This window comes from Copidosoma floridanum, unplaced genomic scaffold (genome assembly GCF_036245765.1).
Source record: "Copidosoma floridanum isolate Cflo_tuat_1 unplaced genomic scaffold, Cflo_Japanese_pri ptg000008l, whole genome shotgun sequence".
Taxonomy (NCBI): Eukaryota; Metazoa; Arthropoda; class Insecta; order Hymenoptera; family Encyrtidae; genus Copidosoma; species Copidosoma floridanum.
In genome coordinates this window covers 9,869,918-9,887,863 of record NW_028321885.1, presented here as the reverse complement: position 1 = coordinate 9,887,863, position 17,946 = coordinate 9,869,918, and the positions used below count along the sequence as shown (strand labels likewise).

At 29.8% G+C, this 17,946-nt stretch overlaps 1 protein-coding gene across 6 annotated transcripts in view; it reads right to left on the bottom strand.

Moving 5' to 3' along the window:
* Nup98-96 (nuclear pore complex protein Nup98-96) overlaps positions 1–17,946 on the bottom strand; it is a 617,363-nt gene that overhangs the window by 481,914 nt on the left and 117,503 nt on the right. For 5 of the 6 annotated variants that reach the window (XM_089589262.1, XM_089589261.1, XM_089589258.1 and 2 more), the window contains exon 6: positions 9,761–9,844. The exons of the other annotated variant lie outside the window; for it this stretch is intronic. In XM_089589262.1, the coding sequence (XP_089445388.1) occupies positions 9,761–9,844 (84 nt within the window). The remainder of the gene's footprint in view (positions 1–9,760; positions 9,845–17,946) is intronic. 6 annotated transcript variants of the gene reach the window in all.

Sequence of the window (17,946 nt, the reverse complement as noted above, 5' to 3'; positions counted from 1 at the left end):
GAGGGAAGTGTGAGGGAGCAGGGGGAGCATGAAGAAGAAAATGGACAGCCCCACTTAATACAACTATATAAGAAGATATATCTTTCTATTACATAGTTGTATGAAACTGAATCATCATTCGACTTTTCCCCGTTCCTATTCAACTAATGTAATTTTTCAATAGTTATTTAGTGATTTTTAAGCTATTAAATTAAGTTAATTCTTTTTTTTCGCTCATCTTTTTCTTTCTTCTTAGCTCCTCCAAAAAAAATATATACAAGCAAATCTCTGGAACCTTCAATTTTGAGGTAAAAAAAAAATTAGAATCTCAAAATCTCAGAGTATACTCGTAGATCTATGTGTGAAGTATTTTTATTCACTCTAGAAGTAATTAAGACTATGTTTCTTATTTTGTAAGGCACGCTCCTGAAATTCTTAACTATTAACAATAACAAATAAAAAAGTTATCGAATATCGGTTGAAACAATTTTGTTTCTTGTTAATTGGCAAATTTTTTTACTAAAAAAATTCCTCAAGTTTTAAAAAATGCGTTTTTCCTGATTTTTAGAGCATTGAGAAAGTATGAAAATAAATTATTTTTGCAAAGCATACAACGTAAACAATAACTTTTCACCTTACTTTACAATCTCCAAAAAAGAAAATTTTGATAAATTTTGATAAAGGCAACTTTGCTCGTATTTTTCAATAAACGTTTAGAGTGTTTTAGCACGCAGTCTGGTGCGAGTGTATACCTATATATCCGTGCTTACAATTCGTAACTCAGCATGTCGTAAACATACATATATAGGTATACACCTATAGGTGTACACTTGCACTGGATCAAGCCCTAAACTACCCTGAACGTATATTGCAAAATACAATGTTGCCTTTCAAATCATCGAAATTTTCTTTTTTGGAGATTTTAGAGAAAGGTTAAAAGTTATTCTTCACGTGGTATGCCTTGCTAGAATGATTTATTTTTATACTTTACAAAGGCTCTGAAAATCAGAAAAAAACTTATTTTTCTAAACTTTGGGACTTTTTTTACTCGAAAACTGTAGGGTTTGTATAAATACATTCCAATTAGTATTTTGTTCCGAATATGCCGAAAAATATAATAATATTTTTTTAGACCAAAAATACAACTTTGACGAAATTGTTTGAACCAATTGTGACCACATATTAATCTGAAAACATGCACTTTTAGGTACAGTAGCACATTCCTAACAATAGGGCATCAAAAATTTTCGTCCGAATACTTTTTTTCCGGAGAATATCTGACCAGCTGCTGATTGCGATAATTTATTTTTAACAAAACTTATTGACGGTTAAATATTTATTACGATCAATTTTCAATATAGACTGTTGTTTGAACTTATAAAAAAAATTTATTTGTTGATTTGTATCAGTAAACAAATTTTCCATGTATTAACAATAATAAAAAAATAGTATTATACTTGAACATCCTAACGTCCTATACCGTTATCCGAATGATGAGTTGCATACGTTTGAGACCGAGGACTAGGGTACAGATAAAGCAAAAACTAACACATGCAGACAATACTACAAAAATTGAGAAACCTTACATTTCGTAATTATCTTTAGTGTTTTCGCAATATAGTCTCGCTTTGAGTTACATCAGCATGTGTGAAGTAAAAAAAAAAATTCCAAGTTGAAAAAACAGTTGAAATCCAAAAAATTGTAATAGACATAAAAATATTAAAAACTTTTATGAAACTTTGAGGTAGTAGTTGACCGACGGTAACGCATGCACAATAGAGGTTACATGGACAGAAAAATTCTTAGCACGTGTACGTACTTACATATGCACAAGTGCGGTATGCGAGTAGGTCAAAAAATATCTGGCATTGTTGCATCTTGATCCAGAAGAAGTGTAAATATTGAGTGTAATGTTGATAATTATAAAAGAAACAAAATAAATCAGTTACGAGAGTCAAATGGTAGGTTTACCAAAACATCTAAGCTGCTGCAAAAAAGATGAGCTTCCGTTATTCAAGAGAACATAAAAAAGCGAAACCTGGCAGTAGAAAGCGAGACTGTAGAAGAAAAAAAGTTTGAGCGCGAAGGATGGCGACTAGTAAATGTGGGAAAAAAACTCAAAGTGTAGTGAATACAACGAGCTGTTGGATGGTGAACGAGTGAGTAAAGAACATCAATGTGGCTTAGATAGTACTTTTATCGTCAATTGTGATAAATGTCACAAATCAAACTTAATCAAATTTGGAACGGTGACAAATATGTAAAATCAGAAGTACCATGATGCAAACAGTATGGCAGTACTTGGTAAGTATTTTATGATTTTACCAAAACGTCCAGTATCATTAGTATTTTTTGAATTACTGTTGAAAATGGCTGTGTTATTGTTTTAAATTACCTAACCTCTAATTCCTGTTATTGTTGTTTGCAGGTGCTGTCCACTCGGGCATAGGCTGTACTGCCTTGAAAAAATTGTTTGCTTGCTTGGATATGCCAGCTATTAAAAAAAAAACACGTACAGAAGATATAAAGATTTAGTCGGCAAATGTATCGAGAACGTAGCCAAAGATTTTCGTAGAGAAGCCGCTGAAGAAGAACGATTTTTAGTTGTTAAAAATATAGAACTGATTTGTGAAAAGCTGTAAGCCAAATTCCTTATCTTTTTTAAATTTTCAGTAGATTTTTATTTTTATTTAAAGCTATTTTTATAGTCAAGTTGCAACTTTATTATTGTAACTTTTTAATTACAAATGATTTTTGATTTTGTTTTTTTTTATTGTCAAATCATGTTTTTATAATTTGAAGCTAATCTTATAGTGAACTCACGATTTTTTTTTTTTTTTTTTTTTTAAATCATTTTTTTATATTATAAATCGATAGAACCCGTAGTGCTTTAATTGTATTGATTAGGAACATTTTTAAATTAAAAATGTTTGTATTACTATTCCTAGAAAGTGTGAATATACCCGTATTACATTTATGCTGTGTAAAATATTCACTCTGATGCTGATATAATACTTATTTTACTTTTTTTTAATACAAAAAATTATGTTTGCTTATTTATGCATATACTTATCCTCTTTCTTCTTCCTAAGCCTCCAGAAATTATTGATGATGTACACCCAAACCTAGATATTCTTCGAGAATGTGCTGCAGAAATAGCTTCATCATCAGGAACTTGCAGCGCTGAGGATAATTTGAAAAGGTTTGATGAAAAATAGGGAAGTGTTATAAATATAGTTATTTTCTATGACATGGGGTGGAGCAAACGCGGGAATGGTCGTAGTCATGATAGTCTAAATGGATATGGTACTATCATCGGATTTTTAAGTAGAAAAATTTTGAACAACACTACATGTAACCGAAAGTGATATGCCTGCGACCTTGGCCGTGACAAAAACGACCATGTATGTCGAGAAAACTTCAAGTGTAAAGGCCATGGAAGCATTTGATGGAGCTGCAATAATAAATATAGGTACTATTTTGAAAGACGCTAGATAATCTGTTCGGGTAGTAATGGGTGACAAAGATAGTACGACTATGGCTGCTGTGCAAAAGGAGAATCCTAAAAAAAGTTTATAAAGTTTGCGATTCAAATCATTTAATCAAAAACTTCGGAAAACAGTTACATGGTATGAAAAATAATTTCTCTGAATTGAAAAGCGGGGCCAGAGTTATTGTGAGCATACCAAAGTTATTTTCATACGCTATATCTCAGAATACTGGTGTCGAGATCACGAAAGTATTACTTAGTATTCCGGATCACTTATTTGATAGTCACGAGAACTGCGAAAACTGGTGTCATTGTTTGGAAAATTGTGAAGGACAGACGATAAAATTAAAAGATCAAGGTCTTCATAACGAAGTGCGAAATTTATTTAATAATCATGCGAATAGCTCGAGTAAGTTTCCTGTAAGAGCTTTTCGTCAAGGTAACGAAAGCGTTAATAATATGATTGCACACAAGGCACCTAATAACATTTGCTACAGCCAAACTGCATCGGCAGATTATAGAGTCGCAAGTGCAGTTTGTTGTAAAAACATGGGAGAAAGTTTTTTGATAAGTATTAAAAAAAAATTACAACTTACAGGTGGCACAAACACAGTCGCATATGCTTGTAGATATGATGCAGCAAGAAAAAACAAAGCTCTTAAAGCTAAAAGTAGGGAGAAAAAGAGAAAACGACTTGAATTAAAGAAAAGAGAGAATTATTAAGAAAAAGTGAAGAACGTTTTGAGAGAGTTACTTATAAAAGTATTGATTTTGAGATCAAACCCCAATCAGAAACAAATGTAAAAGAATGTAACTATTCTATTGTTTATTTTGATCTTGAGACAGGGGGATTACCAATGACCGATGATGTACTGCAAAGTGCAGCAAAATGTAATGACCAAGAGTTTGACATTTACGTAACTCCTACCCAAAATATTTCTCTAAATGCATCTAAGGTAACAAGATTAACAAACGTATCGGGAGAACTCTTTTTAAACAACAAAAAAATATTAACAGTAAATGTAAAAGGAACTTCGATTATATTTAATAATTTCTTAAATGAATCAAATGTTATGAATTTATTAGTCGCTTACAAAGCAATATTTGACATTCCTCGATTGTTGTAAGTTATTGTAGGTAATAATTTGAGTAAAGAAATCAACACTATTCTTGGATTTGTTGATACTCTGCCTATATTTAGTAGACACTTCTGTGATGATAGTGACAAAAAAAGTCCAGGAAAAATAAAACTTCAAGTGTTAGCTCGTGATTTACTTAAAAATGAATCTAATTCTTATTTTCATGAAGCACTGTACGACGTAAAAGTATTAGAAAAACTAATCAACCACATTGATAAAATGTTTTAAGTCATATGAACAACGTTTAATGAATTTAAAACAAAATGTAACCTTCGCTAATTTTTCTGATCGGTTAGGTCCTCTCAAATCTGTTCTTTCTCGTAGTTTATTACTTAAATTATCCAAGTACAATATGAGTTACCAATACTTAAAAGAGATTTATAAAGAAGGAGGTGAGGTAGAAGTTAATAGAACACTTTCTGAAAAACTTGTCAATGGAAAATCAAAAATAAAAAAAAATAAAAATCGTTGAAAAAAATTGTTAAAGAGTTAAAATTAAGTTATGGTTGTTTAAATAACATTTCTCGCTCAAACTCATTTCCCACACTTAATTACAAAAAAACATTCCATTTGATTAAAAAAATTAATTTTTTCAATGAAATTAATGAATACTGATATGTTATACTATTACATTCAAATTTACCGCGTCAAGTAGAACTGCGGCGTTGCCGATCACCTGATACGGCGTTTGCTACGAGAGCCCACCTGTCGTCATTCACTGAAAATTTTTATCTTTCGATCAAGATTATTCAACAACCATACGGGTAAGCATATTCATTTTAGGATATGTGCTGTACTTTATTATTTTACGTCATACGTTAGTTTTTAGTAATGATTCTTCGTTTTTTGACTGAGTAATCAGTGTTTACGCTGCTCTTTGAGTAACTTTTCCTATACCACACGTACTGAAACTCTGAACTTCGGGAAGCAATATTTTAGTCTCGGCACCGCTAAGCCTTCTGAAATTTCTACACAAGATCAAAAATAGTTCAGAGAATACACGTTTAAAATTTGGAGACATTTCGTCATTTCATCATTTCACTAACTACTACCTTAATTAATTTTTTCATATATTTTACACAGTTTCTGTAGTCTTTGTGTGATTTAACTATACAAATGTATTTATCATTCATATTCTAGTTATTATTTTTTTTCACTCTCAAAGGTAAAAAGAGGCTAACCTTTCTCCTTTAAATTCATGTTAATGGTACTTCAGGTATTTACATTTGTATTTATTTTCTTAGTGATTCTTATTGCTTCATAATAGATGTATCAGAATTTTTCCTTACTAACTGTTAACCGTTCTTAACTAAATAATCTTTATTATTAGTGGTATGCCTACGTCATCAACAGTCAGTTAATCTATGTAGTCACCTTATCTGCCATAGGAACTTTACAAAATTTTCTTCGTTCCTCATGTCTCCTCTCTTTTACTTTTCTTCAAACCATTATGAAAACATTATAAACAATTCAATAAATAGAGAGCTACTGAAATGGCTTTTTACAACTTATAATTCTTCAATCTGTTTCATCTACTCTGCATCTCCTTTTCATCATTGTCTCATTCTTTTTTTCTCTTCTTGTAAACCAAAAAGTGACTCATGCAAACTCTACGTACTTATAAAATAAACATCTTCTGTATTATATAGTGGCATTGTGTAGGACAGTCAGTTTTCTCTTTCATAATCCCCCACATTCCTCCACGCTCCTCTACGCCACCCAAACAGCTCCTCCACAAAACAGGGCCAAATTTATTAAATTTTTACTTGATTCGATTAAAAAAATTTTTTGGTCCTCCTCTATGCTCTTCCATGCTCCGCCTCTTGTCTCACGCAAAATTCAAGCCACTCCCCCCCCCCAACCATCTTTCTCACGTGCCACTCTACTTGATATTTTTAAAAAAGCAAACAAAAAATTATGTTAAATCTTACTTTGATATACAGTCGTACTGAGTGAGAAAGTCAGTTTACTCCCCCACGCTATACCACGAAATTTATATCATGAATTTGTGTCCATTGTAAAATTAACTTACAGGTTAACAAGAAGTAGCTTTTACGTAACAACAATAATAGTAAAAATTGCTAGAATAAAATTAATGTATACATACGACAATAATACCTTGTTATGTTAAGTTATAATAATTATAAGTACATGTAAAAATGAACTAATATTAATCAAATAATTACATTCAGTTAAATCTTTGACATTTTAATTCGATTGATTGTTCAATATATACAAAAAAATTACTTATACCATGAACATTTTGTTTCACACAATATTTTATACTTCTCATTATTTTCAAATCGTATTTAAATTGATTTGTCATTTAGATTTTGGCATCAAGTTAAGGCTACGTACAGTTGACCATGAGAAAACAATGGTTTTTTAAAAATATAAACCAACTTTCCCGAAACACTAATCGTGTGATTTATTTATAGTTATTTAAAATTCCAAGACAAGAGGACGTTTTTTCTTCTATAACATAAACAGGAAAGGAGGTTTTTTTTTCTGTATTTAAAGTTATTCTTGGAATAAAAAGTAAATTCCTAATTATTTCTCCAGTTACGATAAACGTTACATATGCACCTACTTTGAAATTAAGCTCATGTGGTGAGAGACCTTCTATATGGTACTATTTAGAATTCTCACATCAAAGTTTCATAAAATGTTTTTGTACATTTTATCTATTTTTTCGTAAGTGACAAAATTGATACAATTATAAGCACTCTTTGTTCTAAACATCTGATTTAGTATGTTATTATTCAAAAAATACTTACTGTGGGATGTTGAAGTAACGTTATTCATCCAAAAAATTTTGATAGTTACCGAACGTATTAGAACAATTATCCTGGGTTCTACATTTCTTTAAAATTTTGAAATAATGTATTTGTCCAGCTGATTTCAGCAGTAATGATGAAAATATTTTATAAACAAAACAAATGCTTACATTTAATATTTAAATTTGAAACAATGGCTAAAGAACTGCTAATTTTATTGTATGATCTATAATAACACTTCTTTTATAATTTTTATTAACTAAAAAAATTTGACAAAAATCACCTTCTAATTCTAAACTAAAGTAACAAAACTCTTTAAAAATCAAAACTATAGTTTGGTACCACATTTTTAATTTTTTTTTTATGACAAATTTAAATGATTGTTTACTGAAATGCAAACGTTAAAAACCTTAAATAAAAGTTTGTATACAATTTCAGTAAATAAAAAGACTACCTATCGTTAAATGTTACTATTATTAATTAACAATTAGGGTAACAAATTCCTTAGCTAATTGAAAATTTGGTTTTTGAAGAGATAGGAAAAATTATGCAAATGAATTTTTTTTATGTCTTATTTCATTTACTAACTTCCTGCGCGTGAAGCACCAATCTTTGTAACAAAAATATTGTGAATTATACAATTATTGAATGTATCCAGTATCCATAAGTATTATTTCCACAACAACTATTTTGAATATGATTTACTTCTCAAAATATAATTTGAATAGACCAAATAGATAAATGTTGGTGTAACTTATAAGAAGTTGTCCCACGGAGCGCACAGGGGGCAAAGCTCTACTAGTATGTATTGACGCCTCAGACGAAAACCAGCCCAGTTCAAATTTTCCCATTTAAAATAACATTTAAAAATCTGAACTCGGCTGGTTTTCGTACGAGGCGTAGGTATACACATACACCAACACTATTGGAATGTAATGTCTGCATAGGAGTAATTCTTTTACAAACCGAACAGATTGAGGCAAAATCTGACCAACATATTTTTTAATTAGCTGAAAATTTTTTGATGGGTTGTATATTGAAAAAAATACACCTATTCGAGGATTTTTTTTCCTAAGATAGAGGTAGTTAAAAATTTAATAGTTTTGTGATTTTTGCTTTAGAGACTTATTTTCAAACACTTGTAACTCCGGTTTTTTTTAGGCTAAAATAATTTCTTTTCTCATTTTAAAGATAATAAAGTAAATTTAAAGATAAAAATATTTGGAACAAAATTCATAAGCTATTTCATATTGTCATTAAAAATTTTAATGTTCAAATTGATTGTCAATTATGATCCCCAAAATAAAAAGATTATTTGATACAACCAGCGTATTCTACGTTAAACTTTCTATAAAAAAAAGTTATTAATTAATGGAGAAATTATTATCACTGTGAGAAATACATTAATTTGCGTAGCACGACATATTGTATCAGAGCGCGGGTACCTTTGCGCGCCTATTTTTCTAACCCTAAATTTTTGTTCTCAATAACATTAACAGTTATAAAAATAATTACATGTTAGTAAATGAAAAAATATATTTATTTTTATTTTGAAACATGAAATAATTAACTTGATGTCTATCTAAAGATTTTTACTATTGCTGTTTTGTCATTGAAAGAAAATATTTCTGCTTCTAGTCTCTGAAGATAGATCGGTATCATGCCATGGAATTGTTAAAGCTTTTTGAAATCGTTCTGACAATATTTGTTCTTTCTTATCATACTTATCATTAGTTCAATAACGACACGCTATGCTTTGCAAAGCTCCTGTTGCTCAAGTGAATAATTCGTAGGATGTTCGAACAGGATCATTTACCCTTTGAAGATTATCTCCGGCAGCCTATCGGTACGATTTTGTCCATATAATTACCATTGCAATTTTTTTGTTTTCTCAAGTTTCTACAGTAGTCATCTGGTTTTAAAATGCACCAACACACACACACACACACACACACACACACACATATATTAAATTATATGAATCAAACTGTTAGAAAAAGGCAAAAAGTGAAATAATCAAACAGTGACGCACATTTTTTAAATAGAAAGTGTGATGAGATTTAACGATGTAAATAAACTAGATGTATGGTTTATATTTTAATCAAGATCCGAATTTATCTGCAAGAAAAAAGCTTTTAAAAAAAACGGTGTAACGTATGTGGAGTTAACGATTCATTCGAAAAGACATTACGTTTTTATCGTGGAATAATAAAAAAATACATGGTGCATGATTTATCAATCAAATTTTAAAATGAATACCACTTAATATCGCGGTAATCCTAAGAACATTGCATGTTGAAAATATTACGTCATTATTCAGGTGTAAAATATCAATTAAAATTAAGCTATGTATTTTAATACAACTTTAAAAATACCTGAAGTTGTATTGCCACTATTAGTTACTCCACTACCAAATGGTACCCCTTGTGATGTGGAGCCAAACAGAGATGAAGATTGTCCTGCGAATAAATTTTAATGCAATTAAAAATGTATGTAAGAGAAAAAAATATTTAATTAACAAATACACTAAAAAATCTTTTGTTAAATAACTGTTGTCTTAGATACCAAGTTTTTTTGATATGGGTCTGATATTGAAGGTAAAAAAAACAAACAAAAAATCGCGAGTTTCTTTTACAATACTAATATAAATAAAGTATGCTAAATTTATTGACTGTTAAGAAATATCTAGGTTGACAAGGCTATTTTCAAGGGAATCAGCACTGAAAACTTGCCACTACAGCACATAGTCTTATGGAAACTATTAAAATAAGGGATATAACTTTGAAAGTAATGATAAACCTAATAAAGTTGTTAGAAGCGATGTGTATATAAATTTTTTTAAGTTTTGTTTAAGGTTCCAAAAACATACGTTTCAACACTTTCATTAAAAAAAATTAAGAGAAAAGTACAAAATAATAATAATTATGATATTTCTTCCTCCTGCCTAAATTACTAATATAGCTGCGCTTGCGCCCAGAACATACTTTTTACACAAAAAGTCTACAAGTATCTATTAATTTTTGCAATTCTTATACTCTGGCCCTCTTAATTAGTTATTTAATCTTATGCTTCTGTTGTAATCGGTATATGTATAAATAAAACAACTGTCGAAAAAAATCATCTTTTATGGCGCACAATTGATTTATTAACTGTGATAATTTTCAAGAAAAATATTAATTTTTAAAATATATGCAATGAAAAAAAATCAACTTATTTTAACTTGTAAGTTATTTAGAGCAAACTTTTTTTTCATTTTGTAGAAAAACAGCAACTACAATGTGCACCTAGTCGCAACGTCGTACGAATTAAAATGTTTAAGCTATTCCATTTATTCATACCGTTAAAACCTACCTGTTTTTCAAACGTGTTTTCAAACGATACAATTTGCGAAAATCGACGATAAAAATTTTGTAATTATTAAAAATAACTCTTAAAAAATCTAATCAATATCCACAGTGTAAGTTGTTTTATGAAAAATTAACTGCGATTTTACGAAAGCACCTTCGTTATATACAAATTACTTTTTGAAAAAACGAATAATTACATCGATATGAAATTTCAAGAGTTTATTAAAATCATTATAACACACAATTCTCACTTACTTCGGAAATATTTGGTTTAAGACGATATTTGTTATTAACAATTGAAAAAATTCTATTTTCAGTAGTTTTTCTTTAACTCAACGGAAAAATTAACTGATTATAATTTTTTTTGTTTTGCAGATCTTTCTAAGTGCTACATTTCTTACGGTAACTCATTTTGTGTATGTGCTATTATATTTAAGCAGTAGTAATACGATAATAAAATTTTTTCAACTTTAAAAATGTTCTTAACAACGTTCTTAAAAATGGGTATTAATAAGCTAGGTTCTACTATACAGAAATATTGTTTTCATTACAATATCTGTGAATTTTTATCAAATCAACAAATAGGGGGAGCGATTTGAGATGCACTTAGTGTTATCTTTATTGACAATTTGAAAATAGGACATATGATTACTAGACAATAATATGCATTATTATTGGGTCAGCTAAAGAAAAAAACAATAAAGGTCGCCCTTACTTGGAGAAAAATGTCCTTTCTCTACAGAATAATACACAAGTTTAGAAGTGCCCAGTTGCACTGGCTCAAATTGAGGAATTAAAGTTGAAATAGATAGATCATCAATCGTATTTATTAGACATGGCCTTAAGTTAGAGATATGACTAATTTATGTATTTAAATTTTTCAAAAATCGTTCGGCAGACAACTATTTACATCAAATGAGGAAATCATCACTAACACTAATGCTTATTCTAAGGAATTACCACAATTACACTCATCTGGAAGTTTCAAAAAATTGGAGGCCCGTCTATTGAAGTATACTGTAGTAAAAGAAGATTAGGTTGAAAAAGAAATAAAAATGTTTTTCTTTTTTTTCTTCGAAATTATAAAATTATCCTGGTTCACAAATGTGGAAGCAAAATATCAAGTAAGCTCTTTTTCACCTCTTTTTATACCACCACATAGAAGTCACATGTCTATTTGCTCAAGTTTCATAGATTTTGTACGGCAAAAATTATTTTAAGTCTCTTGTATGTTTTATTTCTAAATTTGTTATTTTTTTTGCATTTTTGTTGACTATAATAAGTAACTAATATAATTATTGTAACTTGAAGTTAAAAAATGAATAAAATTCGTACAATACGTGATGTAATAAAATATAATATTCGTAAGAAAATTGAGAAAAAAGTAAGCTTTTTTTTATTAATTAATGTTTGTAAGACATGCTTATTTTGATTACAAAGTGTTTTTTAACACATAAATGAATTAGAAAGTTTAAATTAATTACAGTTATTGTTATATACAATTTACGGCATCTTTCAAAAACCTCAAAACCGCTCGAAAACCTCTTTTTTTGAACACTTACCAAAACTCCAAATTCTTAAGCTGTTAGACCTGCTAAGAATAATGATTACATGTTGTTTTTTTACAAAGGCGTCTGTAGATTTACGTACATGTGAATCTCGATGTGAAGATAAAACTTATATCAATATAAATATATACAGCGGCATCGAGAAATCTGAAAGTGTTAAATCGTTTTCAGAAGCTTCGTATTCGTGAGCTTCTTCCAGCATCCTAGTAGCTAGTAGAGGGCTTAGTAAATAATATTGGGGTGTTTTTTAATTTAGTTTTTGTCTGGAAGCGAGAAAAAGACATATTTTTAGCCCAGACTCAGAAAAAATGACATAGTTTTCGTCCTGACTAGAAAAAGGGCATATTCTTTGTCCGGGTGCGAAAAAAGGGCATGGTCTTCGTCCAGGAGCGAAAAAAGGGCATAGCCTTCGTCCGGACTCAAAAAAAAGGGTATAGTCTTCGCCCGGGACCAAAAAAAGGATATAGTTTTCGTCCGGGCTTGAGAAAAGGGCATAGTTTTCACCCGGACTCGAAAAGACGGGCATAGTCTTCGTCGGGGGCCAAAAAGGGCATAGTTTTCGTCCGGACTAGAAAAAAGGGTATAGTCTTCGCCTAGGACGTCTAAAGGGCATAGTTTTCGTCCAGGGCCAATTAGGGCATAGTCTTCGTCCGGGGCGTCAATATAACGCTTGGGTCATTGTACTGTGCAGCTTTGTGTATGTTTATACGTCTGGATATTCAATTGATGAACAGTGTAATGCTGACACATTTTTTAGTTTGACCTGCACGGGATTAATTTATTTCATAGGAAAGATTATTCTTTGATAGTATAAAAATGGTACTTAATCTGTCCATGTGCATTATACATATATTTCTTGTAGAGATAGTCTTTATGATATTTATTTATTTATAACGGCAGTTTATGCGTAAAATACAAAAAAAAATTTGATAAAATACAAGGATTATGATCATTGAAAGCGTTAAAAAAAATGAAAATGATAATGCAGAAGGTTAAAATAATACGGTAAAAAGGTTATAAGGTCTATTATTTGAATTAATAGCAAAATTGGAAAAAATCGTAAGAATGATTTTGAAAATTGAAAATAGTGAAAAGATTATAGATGTCGAAATTTTCCTTTATTTTTGAAACATGCAGAAAAATAAGATTTAAAAAAATTGAAGATTTGGGATGAAAGATTTAGTAAATAAAAGAAGGTTAAAGAAAGTCCACCACCATTTAAAATAAATAATTGAAAAAAAATTTATTTGTACAAGCTTAATATTAAGTTCTTAAATAGCACTTAATGTAGTGAATAGACAACTGCTCTTAGGCAAAGAAAAAAAAAAGAAAAAGAAAGATGCTAAAAATTACAGGAGTAATCGAAAGACAAGATTATTTTTTTTGTCTTATTAAATATCTGAGTCTCAAAAAAATAGATAAAGAAGAATAAAGAAATAAGGAGGATATGGAAAAAAATTAATTTAACTGTCACTTAAAGTTTGAAGAACACGTAGTGGTGAAACATAAAAGCTGTTTGGATAGCTATAGGTTTAGTAAGAAACGTTAAAGTGTATTTAGAGAATTAATTTGCGAAGAGAAAAAAGAGAATGAAACATAAAAAAGCAGAAAATATGTGGCTAAAATGATTCAAAGAGTAAACATAGGCAGATAATCGATTGTTTGAAAGTAGCACTCCGAGCAATAGTACACAAAAATTTAATAGCGTAGGCCAAAATATTAATGTAACTACGAAAAAAATTGGTGATTAATAGACTAACAACTAAATGAAGTTTAAAAAGTAAAGCAAATAGAGAAAAGCTGTAGTCTTAACACGGTAATTAAAATTGAAAAGACAAACATTTAAAATAGAATAAAAAATAAGGGATCCAAATATCATCCGAAAAAAAAATAGAAGAAAAGAATTATTAGAAAAAGCCTGATAAAGCCATAAAAAATGATGGCCTGTGGTTGAGAAAAAGATGTAACAGTTAGAATCATCGAAGCTGTAAATTTCAGGAGCGGTTAAAGAAAAAAATACTGACAGCGACAGTTTTTTATAATTGGGTACATTTAAGGATTAAGTAAAAATGTCCCTAGATTTCAAAAGCTCCTTCTTATTGAATTTGATAAACGAATACATATTTTTTAACACTTACACATTTTTTTGTCTGTTATAGAAAAGTATGTTTAATATGAGTTTAAATTTAAAGGGCTAGAAAATAAGATTTGGTGCGATTTGATTTCTTTTTTCTTTTTGTTTAAATTTCAAAAAGCTGAAAAAAACTAATAATTATCAAATAATTTTTCAAATAAACAATTATAAACGTAGGCTTACCAAAAGTTGAGTAATTATAGGCTTTAATGTCTTTTAAATCAAGTTTTTTTGTTTCATTAAATATTCTGTTGCGTTGCTTTAGTAGGAGCTGTTCATTTGCTGAAAGAGCACTTTCTGCAACTTAATTATTATAGCTTTAGAAAGCCAAACAGTTATACATAAGAGCACATTTTTTTTAGTTGTCATGAATACTTACAGCTAATCGATTTTTTTAAAGGGACAAACAAATTATTAGTTAATAGATTATAAATTCTTTCAAGAATGTTGGTTGACGATGTCATCTTAGAAATAGCCTCTTTACGATGTCTGCAATAAAGTAAAAAAAAAAAAAAATTTCGTCACATACATTACATCTAAAGTTATCTTCTACTTTCCTTATACATTATAAACCACATTTGCACAAAGTGGAGCAGAAAATATTAATTTTTCTACATATTCCGGGATTTAAAACAGAAATAGTCAAATATTTTATAAAAAACAAAATAGTATTATCTATACCACATCTGTGAATGTAGTTCACGGAAGATAGGGCAGAATAAAAAGCAACTTGACATTGTTCCAACTAAGAATAAGCGAATTTTTGAAAACGAAGATTTTAAGTCCACAGTTAGTTTTCATTGACTTAAATCTGTATATTAGTTAAATTATGTGAGAACTACAACTTTAAATAAGGAATATAATAACCCGAGTATGTCATTTAATATCAAAAAATTAAATAAAATTACTCATTAAACTCTGCAATGAACAAGTAGGGGTAATATATGAACATAGCAAGAGGAGGTATTTCATTTTCACTAATTTATCGGTAAAAATTACATCCAGATCGAACAAAAGTGGATAGTCATAAGTGAAGTACACTATTTTGGAATACTGCGAGAAGATGTCAGAACAATAATTACGAGATTATGAAGTCCTTTAACACTGATCACAAATTTTCTTAACGAATACTTTATGTTCAAACTAATCTGAAACTTAAGATTAAGAATATATAAGCACAAAACCTACATTTTGTAATAGTTAAATACAATAACAAATAATGAAAACATCAAATGATAGTAATTTACATACCTTGGCCACGAATTAAATATTCATCAGCATGAACTAATGCATGTATGGATGACAAAGTTATAAAATCCAAAAACACTTAACGGGTTTAAAAAACTTCGATAAGAACAAAATTCCTAAGGCACATAACGGGAAATAAAATATAGAATGACGAAGTAAATATTATGCCATAGCACTGAGCATGGTTCTGATAAATTAATCATTACGGAAACTTGTCTAAATCATCATTTCTGACCAATTGTGCTTTTTCCGTGAGTTATAGAATTATCCTTGTATTTTAAAAATCATGTTGTCATAAAATCTTTTCAAAATAATATGTACACTTCTTCTTCGTTCTTCTGAATATATTACGATTATTTTGTAAATTGTTCCCCTAATTTTATCGAAATCCATGCGAAGAACATAAAAATAAGGTGAAATTGTTACGTGATTCAAACCTTTTAGTTTTTTCTTGCCTCTTTACCTTCAAACATCACTGAAAATCTTATCAATATTCTTATTTTCAAGCCAATTCTGCGTTATGTGTGAGATGTACTGATTTTTAGTTTTTCAACAGCTAAGATTACATAAAATTGTTTCTAAAGGATCTTCACATTTATATCAATAATATGAACGTGATCTCATTTTAAGATGAATTTCACCATACTGTCACCAAAATTGAATTTAAAAAAAATAAAAAATTTAAGTTATATTGTTTTGTTTATAAGCACTCCTTTATTAGTAAAACTTAATTATTATTTTCCTCTTAAGGATTTTTCACAAACTGGCTATTCAAAATTGTTTCGTTGACCCTTCGAGATGTACGATTTTTTATCATTTTTAGGTTATGTTTTTTTTAAAGTCAATTTTTAGTTAACTGGTAATGTCTTCATACATTTCCTACAAAAGCAGAATTTTTTTTTAAACTATTGAATTTGATTTTACGAAGATACAATCGTTATGGAAAAACATGATTATGCTGTTGTGACCAATACCTTATTTTATGTGCAGTTTAATGCTTCCCTTCTTTATAAAAGCTTGAAGGTTGTTTTAAGCTTTGCTTAATACAAACTTTAATGCAGTTTTTTATTTAATACACGATAATTTTTTTCTTCGAAACTGTAATCTGGGTAATGTTCCACATGTAAATATATGTCTGTATGTACGTTGAGTTTTTAGTTTTTTCCCACTAATGTACTGATTTAATTACGCTTGCGCAATCATCAAGGCTCTATACTAATAAGACAAAGGCTGACATAAATGTTGTATAGACGTGTAGTCCAAAATAAACTCTCGTCAAATAACATCCAATTGTAGACTAGCTATACGCATAAATTTCAATTCTTTTTACAGGTTTGATACTCAGTATTGTAGAATGACTTGTTAAATACAAATTTTTAATGTTCATAGAAAAAAGACTTGGAAGCGACTTAACGCAAAGATACGGGTTAAAGTTCCATAGTACTCTTGTACAAACTGAATAGCATGTACAGTTTGTGCCTGAGAAAGTGCCTAAGAAAGTCTTAAAAAAATACCAAAAAAACTTCTAGAAAAAGTCCCTCAAAAAGTAGCAGAAACTATCTCGCATGCAGTACCAAAAAAAGTACATAAAAAACTCCAGGAAAAAGGACCAGAAAAAGTCCCACAAAAAGTACTGGAAAAGGTTCCACAAAAAGTATCGAAAAAAGTCCCAAAAAAAGTCCTGCAAAAAATACCGGAGAAAGTACCGGCGAAAATCTCGGACTAAGTACCTGAAAAAAGCCCACAAAAGGAACCGGGAAAAGTCTCGGAAACAAAACCGCTAGAAGTCCCAGAAAAAGTCTCGCAAAAAGTACTGGAGAAAATCCCACAAAAACTACATGAGGAAGTCCCGCAAAAAAAACCACAGAAAGTACCAGGGAAAGTCTCGGCAGAAGTTCCCAAAAAAATCCCGAAAAATGTACCAGAGAAAGTCTCAGAAACAGTACCGTCAAAGTACCGAAGAAGGTCCCAGGAAAAGTACTTGAAAAAGTCCCGATAAAAGTACCAGAAAAAGTCTCGGAATCAGTACCGCAAAAAGTACCGCAAATAGTACATGAGAAATTTCTGCAAATAGTACCGAAGAAAGTGCAGCAAAAGTACATAATGAAGTCCCACAAAAAGTACAGGAGAAAGTTTCAGCAAAAGATACTCGAGAAAATCCCGTAAAAAGTACCAGAGTATGTCCCAAAAAAAATACCAGAGACAATCCCGAAAAAAGTACCAGAGATAGTCCTGCATTAAGTACCGTAAAAACTCCCACAACA